The sequence below is a fragment of the Mauremys reevesii genome, linkage group 18 (genome assembly GCF_016161935.1).
Source record: "Mauremys reevesii isolate NIE-2019 linkage group 18, ASM1616193v1, whole genome shotgun sequence".
Lineage (NCBI taxonomy): Eukaryota > Metazoa > Chordata > Testudines > Geoemydidae > Mauremys > Mauremys reevesii.
Window position 1 is genome coordinate 18,099,025 of NC_052640.1, and position 19,972 is coordinate 18,118,996.

A 19,972-nucleotide genomic window follows, 5' to 3' on the forward strand; every position below is an offset into this window, starting at 1 on the left:
AGAGGTACTGAATTAAACACCACACATTTTATACCATTCCTTACCTTTAGTGCTGGCCCCTTTTCACTTGCTCTCTCACTGGCTCTCTTTCCTTCCAGTCCAAGCTGTACAAACAGTTCCAGCAAATTCATTAGTAATTCATCCACAAGGTGTTCTCCCTGAATGTTAGCAGCTATGTTAGCCAAGGCATTAATGACAGCTAAGGAACAGTGTCTGACAAGAAAGAAAGAGAGAAATTAGAAATAACCAACTCTTTGGTGAAAAGGTTTGTATTTATTTTATAACTGTTTCTCACGAACACTGTTCAACAGCAAATCTGCGTAATATTGACAGTGACAGGCACATTTTGTACATCAAGGATTTAGTGAGAATGGATGGCACACTGGGTTAATGCATTAGCGTTCCAATTAAAAAGCCAATTAAATATTGCTTAATCATAATTAAAATGCATTTAGTGGTCTCAACAACAGAGAGCAGATGGAAGCAGCACCAAAGACAGAGGAATGGAGTAAGCTAGTTGCCACCCTGTGCGCCAACACTGGTGTGTAAAGAATGAAATGTAATGTAATTGGTGGTCTCAATTCATCTCTAGGAATGTTTTGTCTGTGCTGCCACCATCACCAATTCACAAGGACTGACCATTTTTGGTATGGAAAACCTAAACCTAAAACAAGATATTGTATTTCTGGACTGGAAAAATTCTACGGAGGCTGAGAGATTCAAATTAAGAGCTGCAATTAATTACTGGCATGCACTGGGCAGGACAGCGTGTGAAAGCCTGTATAATGAGCATGTGACAGTAAGCTCGTTTGTAGTTATTGTCAATCCCTCACCCTCATTAGAATTGAATTCAAGTATTTTTTAAAGGTTTTATAATGCAATATAACTCTGATACAAATGACCATTTCACATTCCTGAATACTTCAAAAAAAATTAACTCCTCATATGACATGATGAATACAGCAAGAATTCTGTGCTATGCAGTTTTATACTTCAATATCTTGTTCAAATAGGGCCTGATCCAACTCCCAGTGAAGTCATTGGAAAATTTTCTATTAGTTGTAACAGGAATTGGACGGAGTGCTTAGTTATTAAGCATTCTTTGATAAATTATTCTTAAGGAATTCAGTAGTCCTTAAGAGTACTGGGCCCAATCCAAAACCTAATGAAGCCAATGAAAATTTTTTACTTCATTGGGCTGTGGATCAGGTCTATTAACAGGATAGCTTGCAATTACAGCTAAAGCATTATAGGTTTTTGACACCAACTAGAATTTACCAATCAATTAATCTTTCAGAGAGACAAGGGGGAGGGGTAATGTCTTTTACAAGCTTTCAAGCTTACAGAGAACTCGTCTTCAGTCTGGGATGCTTACTCAGAGTGTCACAGCTAAATATCAGATGGTACAGATTGTTCAGCACAAGCAGTTAACATATATTTAAAGGAACTATTCGAGGTGAAATGGCCCCTTCACACCTATTCAGTTATAGGGAAGAAAGGAAGGGGAAATGGGGAGGAATCTGCGGTGGGAGGTTTGTTAGTGGATTACAGATTCTTGTAATAAACGATAAATTCAGTGTCTCTGTTCAGTCCATGATTTTTAGTGTCTAAAAGTGTTATGATGTTACGCTCACAGGCTCATCTTTTGATTGATCACTCTGTATTTGACCTCTTTGTGAAAAGTGTTCCCCCACACATGATGTGATGTTTTGTCTTACCAATTTCCTGTGTTAGTTGATTCAGGAGCAGAGTGATTGTCTGGTTTCACTCACATAGTTGCGATTGGGGCATTTAGCGCACAGGAGGAGGTATACCACATGTTGTGGTATGCATGTGTAGGACCCATGGCTCTTGAAAAGTGTGTTGATCATTGTAGCAGTGGAGATATAGCTGCAGGTTTTGCATCTGTTTTTCTGGCAAGGTCTGGGGCCGTTTTGAGTTGGTGTACTGGTCTGTGGGAGGCTTGCTTCTGATGATGAGTGTGCAGAGGTTGGAGCATTATTTGAAGGCCCGAAGAGGGGATTTCTTTCAGGATGGGGTTCCCATCAAGTATGGAATGGCAGATGACAACTAGGGATGTGCGGTGTGTGTGTGGGGGGGTTATTTCTGTATTGAAGCAGGTTTTCTCAGGGTATCTTGGTGGCTGTTCCATGATGTGATCCACTTTTCTGGTGGAATGTCCTTGTTTGGTGAAGGCGATTTTGAGTGTGTTAAGGTGTATATCCTGACTTTTTCCTTGGAATGGTCCCTTGATATATGCATTAGCTACTCATGCTAAACAATTTGTTCCATCTTGGATTTAGCTGTGACACATTAAATTTCTCACATATGAAGAACAGCTCTGTTTAAGCATAAAAGCTTGTCTCTGTCACCAACAGAAGCTGGTCCAATAAAAGATATTACCTTACTCACCATGTCTCTCTAGTATCCTGGGACTGATAAGGCTACAAATCTTTTGTGACAGAAGTTGGTACTGCCTGATGCTAACAGTTTCTGAAAGAAATCTAAGCGTTTCCATTATCATTCAGTGCCAACATCTAGCACCTTTGGGCTAAGGCAAAGAAATAATTGCCAGCTGCTTGTCAAGAGAAAAATAAAATCACAAGTACATTGTTCATTCTTAAATCCAACTAATGGAAGTGAGACATACACACCAGTTGTTTTTAAATATTAAAAATGTTACTTTAAACAATACAGGAATAGGAGATTATCTGAGATCTGCATATATTCAACACACCCACCCTCTCAGAAATGGACAATTAACATTAACAAACCCCTGGAAAACAACAAAGATTGAAAGAAATAAAGTTGTAATGTCTGTTGAAAAAAAGTGAAAGTGCATAACAATGCATAAAGGAAGATGTTTGATTTAAATAGTCATGAATTCTAAGGAGGCAGTTATATCTATGTTACCTGTATCCATGATCCTTGTGATCTTTAGTGGCAGAGTAAACAACTGAGCTTGCTTTTACACTGATTTGCTGGAATAGATTCCATACCTCCTGGTAAATATATTGCTGTAAGAAAACAAACAAAGTGGAGTATGTTGAATACAATATCTGTTAAAGGAATAAACCTGTAAAAATAAATTCTATCCAATCAAATAAACGGCTTATGTAGAATGCTTAAGTATCTTTAAAAATCTGGGCCTAAGTGAGTTAGGAACCTAAAATCTTTTTTTTTTTTTTTTTAAAGGATTTAGGTTCCTCAGGCCTAAATAGGACCTGGGTGTCTTAAGTCACTTAGGAGCTTTTGAAAGTGTTAACTTCATATTTTTTCCTCTATATTAATTGTTTTAGTATATACCTGTGGGAACTAAGGTTTGCTGGAGAGGCTTGGCTTTGCTAGTTACTAATGACACTGTACAAAAAGGTACATGCAAACAAACGATTGTATAAATGTGTGTATGTTATGAAGACAGGATAAATGCTGCATTTAAGGAAACACTTTTCGGGCTTAAACAAAGTTGACAGCATTACTTTAACTGAAGGAAATAAATAGACAACTGTAATTTAGGGGTCTGGTTTGTTCTCTTGGACAGCTCTTCTCTCCTTACGTTTCCAGTGATAACTAAGCAGCCCAGCTGGTCAATGATGAGTACGTCAAGTGGAGATGGTGGTTGGCAGAACTTCTGCTGCAGGATCTGCAGGATCGGTTCCATCACTTTGGGAGTGTCCCTAAGTGCCACTGCAATGTGCCCCAGAGCTCGAATTGTGTGGTCAGGAATCAAATGGGCTTCCCTAACAAAAACCAACCAAACAAGCCACATTCATATAAACATCCAGAAACAATTACACATCTAGCTCTACAAGCTGAACTACAATCTGCCTGAGAAACAATGTACACTGATGCACCCAGTAAACTGTAATATCACTTAATTTCATTTTAACCCTTTAATTCTGTTTTTCCCTTCTATTCTAATCAAAAGCATACTTAGTACAGGAAACAAAACAATTGCTTTTACAGTACCAACACTGATCTGTTAACCATTCACTATAGTAGAATCAGTAGAAAAAGATAAAAGGCTTGTCTGGAACAACTCCATTTTTTTTTTTAAAAGAACAGTCATGGTACAGTGGGGTAAATGTAGCTGGAGTTTCTCTTGGAGATGCCTTGTCACCTATTTTAGCTCTGACTTGGCAGACGAACCTCTCAGTAGGAGAGGGGCAATTCAGACTCCACAAGCAGTAATCAATTGTGCCAAACATTAAGCGACTGGCTTGTACGGCCCACTGAAGACTTAGCAGCAACAACCTCATTTCACTTAGTACTTCAAATAGACTAATACTCACTGTAGACATGAAAACAGTATTTTTATCCAGTCAAGTACGTAGGCCCATCACTATTAAAATAAAGGCCCAATCCCACAAAGAAATCTACACCAGCTGATCCATATTCCCACATGTAATCTTACTGATGTCCGTGGCATTTCACACAGGAGAAAAGCTCCTCGTGCTTGGATGTCTTAACAGGAATGGGTCTTAAGTTAAACGGACTGAAGACAGAAAAAGATTGGCATTATGCCTAACAACTTACTTGTCACTCTCCTGTGAGATGTACAGACGGTTAGACAAACTGGCTAGGAAAGCCTCAACAATCACTGGGTCTATAGTCAGGCCAGCTTTCAAGCACCTACAGAACATTAAACACAAAAACTTGTCAGGACAGCCAAACAGCAAGAGTTATATTTTCACAGCTCACTTTAGGTGAGAGTAAGGATCCAATACCAAAACCACTACACATAAAACTGATACAATCTGAATGGTGTTCAGTCAGAAAATTATTCTTATGAAATAATATATTCACATTACCACATATTTGGCATCCCTTAAAACATTCATGAGACTCTGACGTTCAGAAGATGCTGTTCAATTATTTCACGAGTTCAGGATTCTTTACATGTTCATGCTTATTTACATATGAAATACAAGCAGGGTGAACAAACAGATTTTTTTTAAAATTAAAATTGATTTTTTATTTAAATTAAATACATTTTTATTTTAAAAATAAATCTATTTAAAATTAAAATTGAAATGATGACAAGCTACATTAAAGCCTAAATTTAATATAATTTATTAAAATCATTTAAATAAAAAATAAAATTTAACCAGTACGTTTGATGCCAAAATTTTAAAGAAAATCAAACGGCTGAACTGGTGGCTAAGCACCTGGAACCACAGTTGGCTGAAATGCTAAAGCAGTTTTTGACAGCAGTAGCCTCTGGTAAGTACAAAGAAAATATTTTCAGTTTATTCAGCTAGTTCAGTTCAATGACTAGTTCATTCAAAGTTAAGAAACCAACTGGAAACTGAAAAAAGCAAGAAAGCTTGTTTTCCTGTTCCAAGCTATAAAACAAAAAACAAACAAACAAAAAAAACTAAAAAAAACCCAAGGTGAAGAGGGTGAGATCTACTAATATTAAAATCTTGAAGGACATGGTGACCAGAAACAATTAGCTCAATTCACTAACTACAGATAACACTTCCTTTGTCAATTAGTTTTACATGTAAAACATGTTTTGATAAACTAATCTTTTTCCTATGTATCCAGCATATCTGAGGTAGTTTTATTCAACTAATAAAACACAACTTTAAAATGGTGTTTTTGTTCATTTTGTGCAATTTCCATCCAAACACAACTTAATACAAATCATGAGTAAAAACTAATCATTTTCTAGTAAATAAAGTGTCAATCATTTTCTAACAAAATAAAAATGTAAACACTAAGAAGCGGAATAAAATGTATGTTAAGATACATAATTGCTTAAATAAATTTGTATAGACATTGTGTGCCAAAGTAAGCGTAAATGTAATATTATATTTATTTAAAACATGTTGATCTGCAATGGTTACCTACCAATGAGAATCAATTTCTTTTGAAAAGGAAAAGAAAAAAGTACAAATGCAGAACAAAAGTGAAATCAGTTATTTCAATCAAGCTTTCCTACTTGCCAATTTAAATCATGTTTAAAATACAAGTGACAATGAACACTTCTCTGACACTCCTGTAGCTTGCAGCTGATTCCCTGCCCTCCAGTGTTTGTATCTACAGAGCTGGAATTACCTTTTTCGTCCAGATGGAGGCAAGTAGGAAAGCTTGATTGAAATAACTGATTTCACTTTTGTTCTGCATTTGTACTTTTTTCTTCCATGGCATTTTAAATATCCTTGACAGGTTCACCCTCATTTCTTTTCCATGTTATATTTTTTTTTCCACGACTATATATATAATAAAAAAATATATATATACATTACATCACATTATATATATATATAATATATTTATTGTACACCACCTATTTTTTTTAAACTTTATCTTCCTCGCTTTTGTTAAATTTGGGAAATCCTGTGATCGGTTATTATATGCAAGAAATTGAAGGATTTTTAATTGGCTTTGCTGCCAGTTCTTCACAAAGCATGTAGCCATTTATGTCAACTGATTTTTTTACAGTGAAAAACTGTCGTTTTTCCTGCACTAATTTCACATCTGTCAATGCAAGTTCCAGAGATTTTTTTTTGCAAAAAAAAAAATAAACTTTTTTGCTTTTGTAACTGTTCAAAACCTGGTTCAAGTGACTGTAAAGCTTTGTACAACACTTGATGAAAGCACTGCACTGTAAAACCCTTTGGGTCAGAAAAGGCTCTGGATGCAGATCTTGATTTTTTTCATGGCACACTTCAAGTCACCACTTCCTCTTCTCTCTGTACATTTTATTTTTAAGCAGTTAATTTTTTTTTCAAATAGATATAGAAAGCAGAATGTATCACTCTGCAGCTCTTTGCTCACAAAAATTCACTTGAAAAAAAAAAAGTCAAAAAAAAAAGAGGAGAAAAAAAAAAAAGCCTTAGCCCTGCCTGTTGCAGACCTTGCATCCTCCCTGATTTTTTTTTCTCCTCCTCCTCCTCCCTCTCTCACCTGGAGTTCACAGCAGCTAGAAGTAGAATTTCCTCTCTCCTTTGTATCAATTGCCCCATTTGACTGAATGAGGTGAATGATGAAAAGGTGTGAAGGCAGGCACCTCCAGACAGCTAGTGAGTGGTGGCTGGGGGAACCCAGTCAAACTCTGGTTTTACTCTTATAAACTCCTCCTCTCTCTCTCTCTCCTCTCTTTACTGGGCTTGTTTTTTTTTTTGGTGAGCCAGATGAAAACCACAACCCCCAGTGAGAGCAACAGGCTGGAAGACTAGACTGAACCCACCATCCAGCCTAGTCCATCCCAGAGCCCAGGACTGAGTGCCCTAAACCTGCAGGATGGCTAGAAAGCTGAGCTGGGCATTTGATTGATCTAGAATATTATCATGCCCCACAGTCTTGCAGCAGCAGGAAAGCAGAGTTGATGGGAAGGAGGGTCTCTGGATAGGAGCCCCCTCCCTCCTCCTTTGCAAATAATTTGAGAGAATTTGATCACTCACCAGTCTCTCAGTTTCCTCTCTGGGGGGGGGAGAGGGGGGGAAAGCCCTGCTGCAGTTGCCTTTGCATTCTCCCTCCTCTGTATTTCCTCCTCTCCTCCTCCCTCTCTCTCTCCTCTCACCTGGTTCACACAGCACTCACACGGGCTCTTTTTTTTTCCTGTGTGTTACAGGATCAAGTTTTTAGTTTTGAAACACACAGGCACAGGCACACACACTCAAACACCAACACAACGTAAACCAATCATGACCTGCAAGTTCAGCCAGCCAGGGCACAGGTTGGCCCAGCTCACCGTCCTCCCAAGCACCATATGGTGCTTGGGAGGACGGTAAACAAGGTCTTTTATAAGCACCCAACAGGGTTCAGGATAAATATCTTTTAGGAAGAGAATAGGATTAGGCTGTCCTGCTCCTGCTGGAGCTTTCTTCTCTCCATCCATCCAGTCAGCAGCTACTCCAGACTGCAGGGGCAGATGATCTAGTGTGATGGTTTAGAAAAATGGGAAGGTGGTGACTTTCCATTGCCTGAGGTTACAAGCGTTTACCAGTGCATCTGCTCCAAGACAGCTTATTGTGCCAACCTCAGGAGGCAACAGAAGCCTACTGAGCACTCTGGAGGTCACTAGGTGGAGTTAAAATGGCCCAGTGGCTAGACAAATACTTTCCAGCTGTACAAAAGGTAGCAGGGACCATCTAAAACACACTGTTACACAGCTTCTCCGTTTCATTGATCGTAATGTTCGTCCACTTCAGTGAGAGAACTGCCTGTGTCTTCAAACTGATATACGTTAGTCCTTCAGTGTTTCTAAGCACAATTCTTACCTGCAGATGTTGTCTATGGCAATGTCTCGAAGCTGTTCATACATGGATGGTTGACTTTTCTTGCCAGGCATTACATTTAGAGTGGACTCTGAATGCTCATTTGTTACGCTGATTTTGATGTCATTGCCACCTACTAAGAACAGAGATGGAGCATAAGAGACAGTGTCTTTTGCTATATCTTTCCTTGAGTTATAATACCTGGCAAGTGAATGCAAAACAGACTAGGACACAAGTGAGAAAGTGAGAGAGAGAGGTGCTCTGAAGAACTCTGGTACCATGTGACGCATGGCTACCAACATGAGCTATATATTTATTTCATTACTCAATTCACTTTCAGAAATCTCCACCCGTCTCACTTTCCATGGTTTTGCATATTGCTTTAGTATTAGCTAAAATTATTTAATTGGCAGTCTCAAAGCAGAATACTCAAACTTAACGTTAGGATTTTTCAAATCAAATCTGCTGGATGTGAATAATCAGTAAACAATTTATTAAACTGATTTTACATTGCCTTACTTTTAATATTTGCATCTACCTTAGTATCTCTAACACTCTGAAATACCTTGAGCCAGATTCATTCCTGGTGCACCTCTGAAGTAAACAAAGCTACAGGAGGGATTAATTTCCCTTTGCGTGTTTTAAAGAGTGGTTATAACCTAAAAGAACTAACGGGTAAAAATGAAGTCTCCTACTCAACATATCGGCTCCCTGTTCGCCTTCAAGTCCATGTTACTTATTTTTCTTGACAAAACAAGTTTTCACTCCTGTGAATATTGCATAGACAATAAGGCTATGGAAAAGCAAGCTATTCTACCTTGGGCATCATTAACAAAATAGCCATCTAAATTTTAGCTGCGGACTCTTTACTAGTTGTGGCACTGTAAGAGGCAGAAGGCGCACAGATTCACATTCAGATCCAGGGATATTCTGCAGGACTGGCAGTTAGGAAAAAAAAAAATCAACATTCAATTTGTAATTGAAAACTTCAGTCTGAAAATCCTGAAGAACAAATAAAAATGGAACTCCATGTCGTCAGTGAGTTGCTTTTCAGAAAGTAATCACAGCAATATCCAATATGTAAAAACAAAAAAAACAAAAAAAAAAAACCCACCAAGTTTATGATTAAATTTTTGGTGGTCAGGGAACTTATGAGTCATAACACTGGCTCACTCGTCTATACGGTCAAAGCGTGTCTTTAAATATACTAGCATGCAGCAATGAGCATACACTTCTGCTTTCCATCTAAACTGTCTGATTTGTGGTTCTCATCCTCCCAAACCATCCCCAACTTATGGGTCTGTTTCATCCACCTAACAAAGACTGAAAGCAGCCCAAGGCAGCTGGCTGGCAACTCATGCTGCACACATATTGCATATAAGAAGTGGTGGGATTTGCGGCGTGGGGGAGGAGGAGGCGAGCATCAATCTTCCTGGGTATGAAATAGAGGATGGATGGATGGATGAACACAATTCTTTAGTTACACTTCAAACTATGGACTAACAGATGAAATTCGTAAGCAAGATGTCACAGTAATTTTCAAAAAACAGGCTTAACATCTTTAGACATGACACAAAAATTAGACCATTTAGAACAACCAACCAAAAAAATTAGAAAAACTACGTTATTTGACCAACATGAACACACATTTGTTGTGCCTTCTATTACAATCTTGCTAGTTTCAAAAGTCATACATTTCTGCTGATATATTTGTTCATAGATATACAGTAATTTCTCACTTAATGTTGTAGTTATGTTCCTGAAAAATTTGACTAAGTGAAACGATGTTAAGCGAATCCAATTTCCCCATAAGAATTAATGTAAATGGGGGGAGTTAGGTTCCACGGAAATTTATTTCACCAGACAAAAAACAAACTATTTTTTTTATATATATATATATATATACACATACATACACACACATACACACAATACGTTTTAAACAAACAGTTTAATACTGTTCACAGCTGTGATGATTGTGAAGCTTGGTTGAGGTGGTGAAGTTAGAGGGTGGAAGAGGGTGGGATATTTCCCAGGGAATGCCTTGCTGCTAAATCAGTGGTTCTCAAACTTTTGTACTGGTGACCCCTTTCACATAGCAAGCCTCTGAGTGCGACCCCATATAAATTAAAAATACTTTTTAATATATTTAACACCATTATAAACGCTGGAGGCAAAGCCGGGTTTGGGATGGAGGCTGACAGCTCATGACCCCCCCCCCACCATGTAATAACCTGGTGACCCCCTGAGAGGTCCCAACCTCCAGTTTGAGAACCCCTGTGCTAAACGATGAACTAGCACTCGGCTGAGCCCTCAAGGGTTAACACATTGTTGTTAATGTAGCCTCTACAAGGCAGCAGGAATGAAGGGGAGGGTAGATAGCATAGCAGACAGAAACAGACACACACCTTGTGTGTGGGAGAGAGAGAGAAATGCACACTGCCCCTTTAAGTAAGCTGACCCACTCTTAAATGCATTGTCTTTTTAAGTGGATCAGGAAGTTGAGACAGCAGCTGCTGCCCCAGGCTCTCTCTGTCCCTGTCCCACCCTGCTCTATATGGAGAAGAAGGGGTAAGCAGGGTGTAGGAGCAGAGGGGAGGGGGAAACCCTGACATTAGTGTGCCCTCCCTCCCCTCCCACACAGCAAATGGGAGTCTTGGGGAGCAGCTCCAAGGCAGAAGGCAGGAGCAGCACATGGCAGTGGGGGGAGGGACAGCTGCAATTGCTAGCCTGCTGGCAGCTGCTGCACAGGGAACTTAGGGAAGCGGGGGCTGATGGGGGGGCTGCCGGTCCACCTTGGTTCCAAGCCCCCACCAGCTAGCTGCAACAAGCTGCTCTTCCTGCAAGCAGTGGACAAAGCCGGCAGCTGCCAAACAACATTAGAAGGGAGCATTGCACAACTTTAAATGAGCACGTTCCCTAATTGATCAGCAAGGTAACAATGAAACAACTTTAACCAGGAGGACTTTAAGTGAAGAGTTACTGTGTATATATATAATTACATATATATGTAACTCCTCACTTAAAGTGTGTGTGTGTGTATATACACACACACACACACACTTTAAGTGAGGAGTTACATACACACACACACACACACACACACACACACAAATTTAACCCCTTGATACCATTGTGGGTCAGAGGGGACACTAACTGTTTAAGAGAATGGAAGTTACTGAAATTATGACAGTATTAGGCAAAACTGACTTTGCAGGGTTGAGAGAGTAGGATGCAATGGACTTCGTTATTTCAGTATGGTTATTGCTAGCTCTATGACATCAGGGTGTATTTTTGCATGATTTTTTTTTTGCATTCCCTCTCTTCCTCCAAGACAAAACAAATAAACCCAACCCACAAATAAATAACTTGGTAGAAAATGAAAAAAACTTTAAGTAAGTTGTAATAATAAAAGGAAATTTAAGAGCAAATTAGTGTTGTTTGTGGTACACCACATGACTGGACCATAGACGGAGCTAATATTGCTTTCATTTACCTGTGTGATACTGGCTGTGGTACTTGTAAAGTTTCACTAGCACTGGGGAAGGAATAACGAGGAAGTCCCTCAAAGACGGAGTGACAGAATGAACCACAACAGGGAACCTCTCACACAAACGACCTAGACCCTAGAAGAAAAGAATTGATGCATTAGAACTTCTAACTTTCTTGCTGTATAATTTAAACTGTGCGCTCATGGCTTTAAAAGAAAAATAAATCACTGCTGAGGGATTTGTACTCCAGTGAAAGAATGTTTCAAACCTCTGATCTAAAGGATCACTCTGACAGCATGACAAGTAAGCAATTTCTTGCCCTTTTCTTCCCAGGGGTTTCGCAGAAGATAGCATCTAGTATATCAAATGAACAGGCTTCCCTGGAAGCAAAGTTAATGAATGAACACATTTTAAAGAGCCCTGAGGAGTAACATGCCTTTGCTATTCCCGTCCTGATTACAGAATGACAACTGCGAACTAGTTTTGCAAAGTGGATAAGTTTCCAACTACAATGAAGCTGATAACACCATACTCCTTTTTCCCTTTTAAAAATGAATGTTCTACTCCAGGATAATACCACATTGATAATCCTAAAGGATCACGTACATTTATCGACAGATCATGTGCAGCACGGGCAAGTTTTTGCACACTAACCTGCCAATATGAATCAACCCTGACCTGAAAAGAGATCACTATAGCAATGAGAAGGGAGGTCAATCTCCAGGACTTTTTCCACATTGCCCTCTACACAGACTGCCAACAAAGAGGTTAATTAGTTCCAAATGTGGCAGGGCCTTTGTGAATAGGACACCTCACCGTCTAGGCTGGTTTGCGTCCTATTTAATTAATTTCACACAGGCTACTGAAGCATCATCAGATGGTCTCAGGTTTTGACCATTACTAACCTGTGTTGGATTTCAACTGGTGAACAAGAGGTGAAAGGTTTCATATCTCGACTAATCCCAGGAAACACCCAATCCCACTATATTTTTTTAAATTGGTCAGGTAAAGCAAGTATGAACCCAGGGTTGACAGAAATAAATGGCTGGTACAATAACCTGTTGACTGCATCCCACAAAGAAAATCTGAGCTAAGTAGATTCTGGGAAGCACCACCTCACTGTGGTTTCAAGCCCCTAAAATGCAGGTGCAGAGGACACTGGAAGTAGTAATATAACCAGAAGATGAGAAAACTGTTAAATTAGTCTGTAAACCCCCAAGCAATTTTACTAAATGATTGCTGAAATCAAAATACTCCTTTTCAATCCTTTAAAGACAGACCTGCAAGCAGCAGATCAGCAGTGGCAAGTGAGCAATGATGACTTTGCTGGAGGTCTTGGACTGCAGCTTCTCCGACAGCTTGATGCACAGGTTTTCTGCACCTTTGTTCCAAAAGAAGGAAATCAATAATAGATCTGAAGAATGTATGTGAATTTATTAGCCTAGCTAGTATCATGGGCTTACTGAAGACCATAGAACAGGTAGGGAATTTGCTGGATCCACCTACTCCAGAATGCAGAGATGCTGAATAATTTCAGTTTTACAGAATGTTATCCATGGTGTTTCAATTTGGTTGATTTGGCTTGAATGGTTTAGGAGTCTTTAAAACTTTGTTGGTAACATTTTGGTAAAAAGTTTGGGAATCTTATTAATATCTGCAATACACAGTTCTTTCAAATATTCTGAACTGAGATAGCTACATGTCTCAGACAGCTTGGTTTTTTTTTTTTTTATTTGATAGCCATCTCCAGGTATTTAAAATATTTAAACAAATGTTTAATAGATCAGTGGGTAGAAGTTTAAATTTAAAAAAAGGAGGAAAATGTAGGTAAATATCAGGACAAGCTTCCCGACAATGATGTCTACAAAAAAGCAGAAGCATCTTTTTGAGACATTCGTGGTCTGGATGAACTAATGGGCCTTCTCCACATGATTGCTATCAGTAATTTTGCAAGATTTTTAGAAGATCTTGCATGTCCATGCCTATATTTCTGATACTGTAAAGTTATATTTAACAGCAATATATGCAGTATGTATGAGATTTAATGCAAATATCACTTTTAGGGGGATCTTTTCACTCAAGTCAGAGTATCTCACTTAACACAAACATAGTATGATCTTAAGTCAGGAAAACATCCCTATTCAGGAAAACACTTTCCTACTTTAAAAGCAAATGATTAGGTGCTTTCCTGAACCAGGTCTATATTAAAGAGATATTCAGAATGATTTATAGCAACTACAGTTAACAGATTCTGCATTATGGAGATGTCAAAGCCTCTCTGTAGGCAAGGATGAATTTAGATTTGCACTTCATGGTGCAACAACATAGTGCATTCTCCCCAAACTTACAGAACTTATTCTCTGAATTCAGAAATTTCTCAGAAAATCCTTTAAGTCAGTTAACCAGCTTATGAGTTACAAGCATTTTAAAATGACCCTTGCATTTTTCTGGCAAGGCTGACTTTCTTTGGCTTTCCTCTAGCAAAAAAAATTCCTGAAGATTATCATTAAATGTATTTTATGGCAAGCAACATGTGATAGAAATTATCCTTCACCAACTATTGACAATGGAGAATGAGTTGTACAAAACACTTCTGCAAGACAAAAAACATTCTGACGAGACAAAAGCATGTATTTTTCACCTTGCTCATCTTTCACAGCCCACACCATGAGATCCACACAGGCTGCACTAGCCTGGCAACGCAATTTCAGAGGGCTCAGTTCATTGTGTAGCCGATCTACATCATGTAGGATTTTCTGAAGCTCTGACTGGCTGCTGTTGAACTGTTCCAGCACAAAATCATGGATTTCCTTAACAAATGAGTTCGGAAGATCTGAAGGAATAAGAGGGAAAATATATTCTAGCAGAAAGAAAGTAACTGTGCATATACATGAGATCAATCCAGTTTTATATTAAATATAAAACATTATTCATAAAAGATTTCTTTCCAAATGAGAAGTAAAATAATTTCATAGCAAAGACCACTGGGAAATTAACAAGTTGCATGCTGATTGTCCCGCTCCCTGGCAGATGTCTACAACAGATTAAATAATTACATTTTATAGGGCAACTTTTATATCTAAGTGCTTCACAAACTGTATAGCATACATTCAGCACCCATGAAACACTGCACCCTTCCCAGCCATTTGGAACACAGCATTCAGTGCACACAGTGCTTTATATTCTCCCCCATCATATTACTTAGTAGAAAGTTATATTAATCTAAGTACCGTACCTTTCATGTAGTATAACGTGTCTCTTAACATTTTAAACTGGGCAAGGTAAAGAGGGTCACTGAATGTTTTATAATAGAGATCTGCATTAGGACTTATCTGTAAAGGTAAAAAACAGCTGTAAGTTTCAAAAGGAAACGAAACAATGTTTTCCTGTGAAATAGTAAACTCAAGAACAAATAAAACCCCTTATTCGGATCAGGTAACTGTCATTTTCTAGATTAGAGATGTAACTGTGATAACTGGTACTGTTTACATTACAATCACACACCACACGGAAAGGGTTTTGGTTTTTTTGGCTTCACAGTGAATCAGGATGCCAACTATACCTGTTCAATGCATTAAATAGTACTTAGCTATCCCATCTATTTAAACACCACATACTGTAACAAAATTCTCCGTCTAATGAGAGAATCCAAAATCATTTTTAATTGGAAAAGCAGGAACAGAGACTACAGTTGTTTCCATCAAAACCTACGTTTTGCACTAGCAAGAAAGGCTGTAGACAAGAGCATAGTTCTTTCCCATAGATGAAAATATATGAGTTTGCTATAGCTCTGAACATACACTCAGCTCAGAACAGCTCTATGTCTAAAATTTCTGAGACCACTAGAGGTGATGTTGATAGAGGATGTTGTGCAATTGTAAACAGTGTGGGCAATCATCTAGCTCCATAAAGACTTATATTCCATGCAAAATATGTTCATTGAAAGTAGTCATTCACTGGGTCAGAAGCAGCTAAACTTGAAGGAGGACATCTTGAAAAATACAACAATCAAAAACTTCCAAGCCGAAAACAGTGAAGAGCAAATGAAGGGCAACACATTTTTGTTTTGTTTGGGAACTGAGAATGAAATACATGGGAATTAAATTAAAGGCCTTTACCTAAGTTATACCTTTAAAAAAAAAATCTTTTGATTTACTCTATTTAGGAAGTATTAACAGGCTTACACATCCTTTCCATGTAAACAAAGCAGAAACAAAGCAATAATTACAGTGGTGAGGTTTTTTTTTTTAAAAGAGACGTTATAAAGTATTATAATCATCAGCTCTCTCTATTTAACAGGGTATTACCATATTATAGGATGAGCATGATTACAACAACTATGACATATAATTTCTAGTGATTTTATTAAATTTGAGTGAAATATCTGATTATGTATATCTGACAACCGCCAAATGTTAATAATAAAACAAAAAAAAATGGACAGGTGTGCTGGAATTTTTTTTTTATTTTTTTTCAGATGAATATACTTTGTCTGGGTACTGAATAAATGATATCCAAATATCTAAGTATCTTAGTCTGTTTTGCTTGGTACATAATTGTTGCATTAATTATTCCATTACTATCATCTCCCATATTTGTTAACCATTCTTCTACAGGTGGACTACTTTTCTTTTTCCAATGAGAAGCTACGAGTAGCCTAGCAGCTACTAGCAGATGAGAGATTAATAATTCGTTTTCTTTTGTGTGACACTTCCACTGGGAAGCCCCAGGAGGATTACCAAGGGATCATTTGGTAATATATATCCAACAATTTGTGATATGTGGTTACAAAATGCATCTCAATACTCTCTAATGACTGGACAAGTCCACCACATATGCATAAAATCTCTTTCCAAAGAATTTTAATAACTAGTTTCAAATTCTCCATGCTGAAGTGCTTAGGATGCCAAGGCTGCAGGGGAATGTGTGTTTAAAAACAAATATTTCCACAGATTTCTCATAAGTTAATGGAAATATTTCTACTGGTCTTAGGCTTTGAAAAAACTAAATTCTTATGAATCAAAAGCATAAACCAAATAATTAGTTGAGTGTCCCTTATCATGTCCCTTATTTTTATTCATTTTATTTTTAGTCATCTCTTACCTTTGATTTCACAATAGTTAGGACTTTAAAAACCATGTGGGATTCTTTTTAAACATTTCAAATGGTAAATTCAATTAAGACATACCTCTGCAACTTCATCTACAACTGCATCTAAGTTTTTGAGAACAGAATCCCCAACAATCTGTTTCACCTACACAGAAAATAGAAGTTTGGTGTTATCATTGTAAAACAAACTCTCTACCAAGATAATGCCAGTCACAATTTAGGCTGGCCAAAGAAAGCATTCGATCATTTGAATATTAAACATCAGACTAAATTAAAGCAGCAAAAAGTTATATAGTAATTTCTATTATCATCCTCTGTATTATCATGGTGCACAAAGGCCCTGAGCAATTACACAGGATGTGCCCAGAAGAGCCACCAGGTTCTGCCATCAGATGCAGTCCCAATAAACCATCTCCACTAGAAAATGGCACTGTTCTCAAGTTACATCAGATTAATTTGCCTGTGAGGTGCAAACAAGATGGCTTTGCCAATGCAAACATTTCAATACTAACTTTATTACTTTAATATTGCTTATGAAATGTTAGTAATTTAATCATTAAGCCCTAATGTTAATAAAAGCATAGAAAAAATATCCTTCTATTTATATGCTAAGGTAAACACAGCATGGACACAACCTGTATTTTATATATATATATATATATATATATATATATATATATATATATACACACACACACATACACCCCTTACATTGCCTAATTACACAAGGCACCTCCTTTTATACACCCGAAAGCGGCTCACTCTGCAGCTTACACAAAATACCCTCAACTGCTGTGTCTAAAATGAGCACATAGAACCCAGACCTTAATGTGATCTTTAAATCAGCTCATACTGTACCATGAGCAGCAGCTGGCGGAGCATTTCCAGTGGAATATCAAATTCCTTGTTACTAATACCATTAAAGAGAGGAGAAACTGAGAAGCTAGAGCTGATTGTAGAGAAGTAATAATCAGGGTCCAATGCACGCCCATCAGGTAAGTAGGACCCTGCAGACAAGAACACAATAACATTAGGTTATTCAAAATGTTTATTGTGTTCTTTGTTAAATGTGAAGGAAGACTCTGGGGCAAACTATGGAAAAAAAGATATTTTGATCTTAACTTTCAATACGGTAATGGTCTATCCCTGATAAACCACGGAGGGCTTACTCCAGTTCCCACTGAAGATGAATCAATCTATAACAACTATAATAATTGATATCCATCTATAATCTAATGTAAACTAGAACAACAGATTCAGACATTTGATACATACAAGGTTAGAGAAGAAATTCTGTTAAAAATATTTGCATCCATTTTGTAAATAGCATTTGGTAGGACTTTTGCTCAACTTCTGCAGTATGTTTACTTCAAAAAACCCTCTGTGCACATGATTTTAGATGGAAATGTAGAAATACTGGCTAACAAATTAATGAGAAAATCTTGCAAAACTACCTAAGTTTAAAGTCATACTATACCTGCCATCTTAAATAGAAACCAAGATACTGTTACAATTTGAAGGTACAAGAGAAATCAATATATAGTTTTAATACTAGAGTACACTGGTCATCAAGAAGCCACGTATGAACTTTTGGCACTCCATTCCCTTTCTGGCATCACAATCTTGCTTTTTGTAACTCCTCAGCTGTGTGAGTTATTAGAGTGCTTTTCTTGTGATTAACAGACTTTCAAAATGTATGATTTACTGATGAACTAAAAAGTATTTTTTGTCCAACTTCTGTGTCTTGGATAGAATAAAAACAAAGGCCATCAATTCTCTTGCATCAGAAAGTAAGACTATTACAAACTCGGGTCAGGAAAAACATAAGCAAGTGTGTAATTGTCCAGATGCATTACGGGGGATAATGCAAGGTTTATCTGCCTTTGAAGCATTTGACAGAATACTAGTGCTGAAAGCAGAATACCTAAGTAGAGGGACTATTGGTCTGTTCCAGTATTATAGTTCCTATGGTTCAGAAAGGGAGCCCCTAAGAAATTCCACATACATATAGCCCAAACCACAGTGTGCCCCATTCATCTACATTTTTCATGAACAGCATACGAGAAGAATTCTCATACTCCCCCTTTCCTTTTTTTTTTTAATCCAAACGTGAATACCTGAGCTGAAGAGGTGTAGGTGGGTATGACGGGTTGTACAGCCTGACCTAAGACAGGAAGGAATTAAATGAACTGCCCCGTGACCAGGTAATTAGACCAGCCTTCCTCTGAAACTCCTGTTCAAACTACTGATCCTGAAGGGAGAGTCCTCCAGAAATAATTAATAGGAAGGACAGACAGGAAATAAAAGGGAGAAGACAAACTTAAGCCCGAGTTGCCCAGGAGAGGGAGAACACCATTCAGTCAAAGGCTGGGAACAACCCAAGCAGTAAGGTCCCCAAAAGGGCTAAACAAAGCCAAAAGACAATGAAAGACCCAATGAGTACAGAGCTCACTCTCCTCCCACTTCATCAAGGGTATCAATTTATTTTTTCAGCTCTGCAAGTGGCCCACTGAAAGGTGACAGGCTCATCTCATTCACAGCTGGAATTTTACCACTTGATTTCAGTATCCATAGCAATGAGTACATACATGAGTCAATGAGTCAGTATAGCCTTTCAACATCTCCCTTTTGTGAGTTTTAAATTTGACTTTTCCATGACAGTTCACAATTTTGGCATGTCAAAGTAAGACTTCCTATAACCTACACATACCAAATTTATTTCAAGTAAGGTGCATTACTTTGGGCTTAGACAACTTGCCATCAAGCAGGATTCAAGATTCCAATCCTCAGTCTGCCATTTTAGCTGTACAGTGAAGTACAATATAAAACATTTGTTATATAAAGTTATTCTGCCTAATCTTCTAAAGTATGTTTTACCCCAGTGTGATTAAGCTCTCTAGGACTAGGCATAGACTGCTTAGCAGTCAGAAAATGTCTCTCTTGGAAGCTAGACAAAAAAAAATTGTTGTTGGAAACCACTATTGCTGGAAATAAAGATTATCCAATAACTTGTTAATGCAAAATGTATCAGAACTCTACCACATATGTGCCAAAGAATTACTACCAGCAATCCTGAAGGCAAAGAGGCAAAGAGAATGCTCAGAGGTTTGGGTTCCCTAGCTTTCCTATTGGTAAAGCGTGACA

The 19,972-nt window shown here is 37.9% G+C and overlaps 1 protein-coding gene across 2 annotated transcripts in view; it reads right to left on the reverse strand.

Annotated features, from left to right (window-relative positions):
* Positions 1-19,972, reverse strand: part of PI4KA (phosphatidylinositol 4-kinase alpha) — a 93,928-nt gene that overhangs the window by 60,339 nt on the left and 13,617 nt on the right. The window contains exons 8-18 of one of the 2 annotated variants that reach the window (XM_039505481.1): positions 17,687-17,835; positions 16,908-16,973; positions 14,955-15,051; positions 14,361-14,552; positions 13,000-13,100; positions 11,725-11,854; positions 8,232-8,361; positions 4,537-4,632; positions 3,557-3,740; positions 2,914-3,017; positions 45-213 (exon numbers count right to left, since the gene is read on the reverse strand). In XM_039505481.1, coding sequence (XP_039361415.1) covers positions 45-213; positions 2,914-3,017; positions 3,557-3,740; positions 4,537-4,632; positions 8,232-8,361; positions 11,725-11,854; positions 13,000-13,100; positions 14,361-14,552; positions 14,955-15,051; positions 16,908-16,973; positions 17,687-17,835 — 1,418 coding nt within the window. Of the gene's footprint in view, positions 1-44; positions 214-2,913; positions 3,018-3,556; positions 3,741-4,536; positions 4,633-8,231; positions 8,365-11,724; positions 11,855-12,999; positions 13,101-14,360; positions 14,553-14,954; positions 15,052-16,907; positions 16,974-17,686; positions 17,836-19,972 lie in introns of both variants that reach the window. The other variant, XM_039505480.1, reaches the window with a different exon arrangement.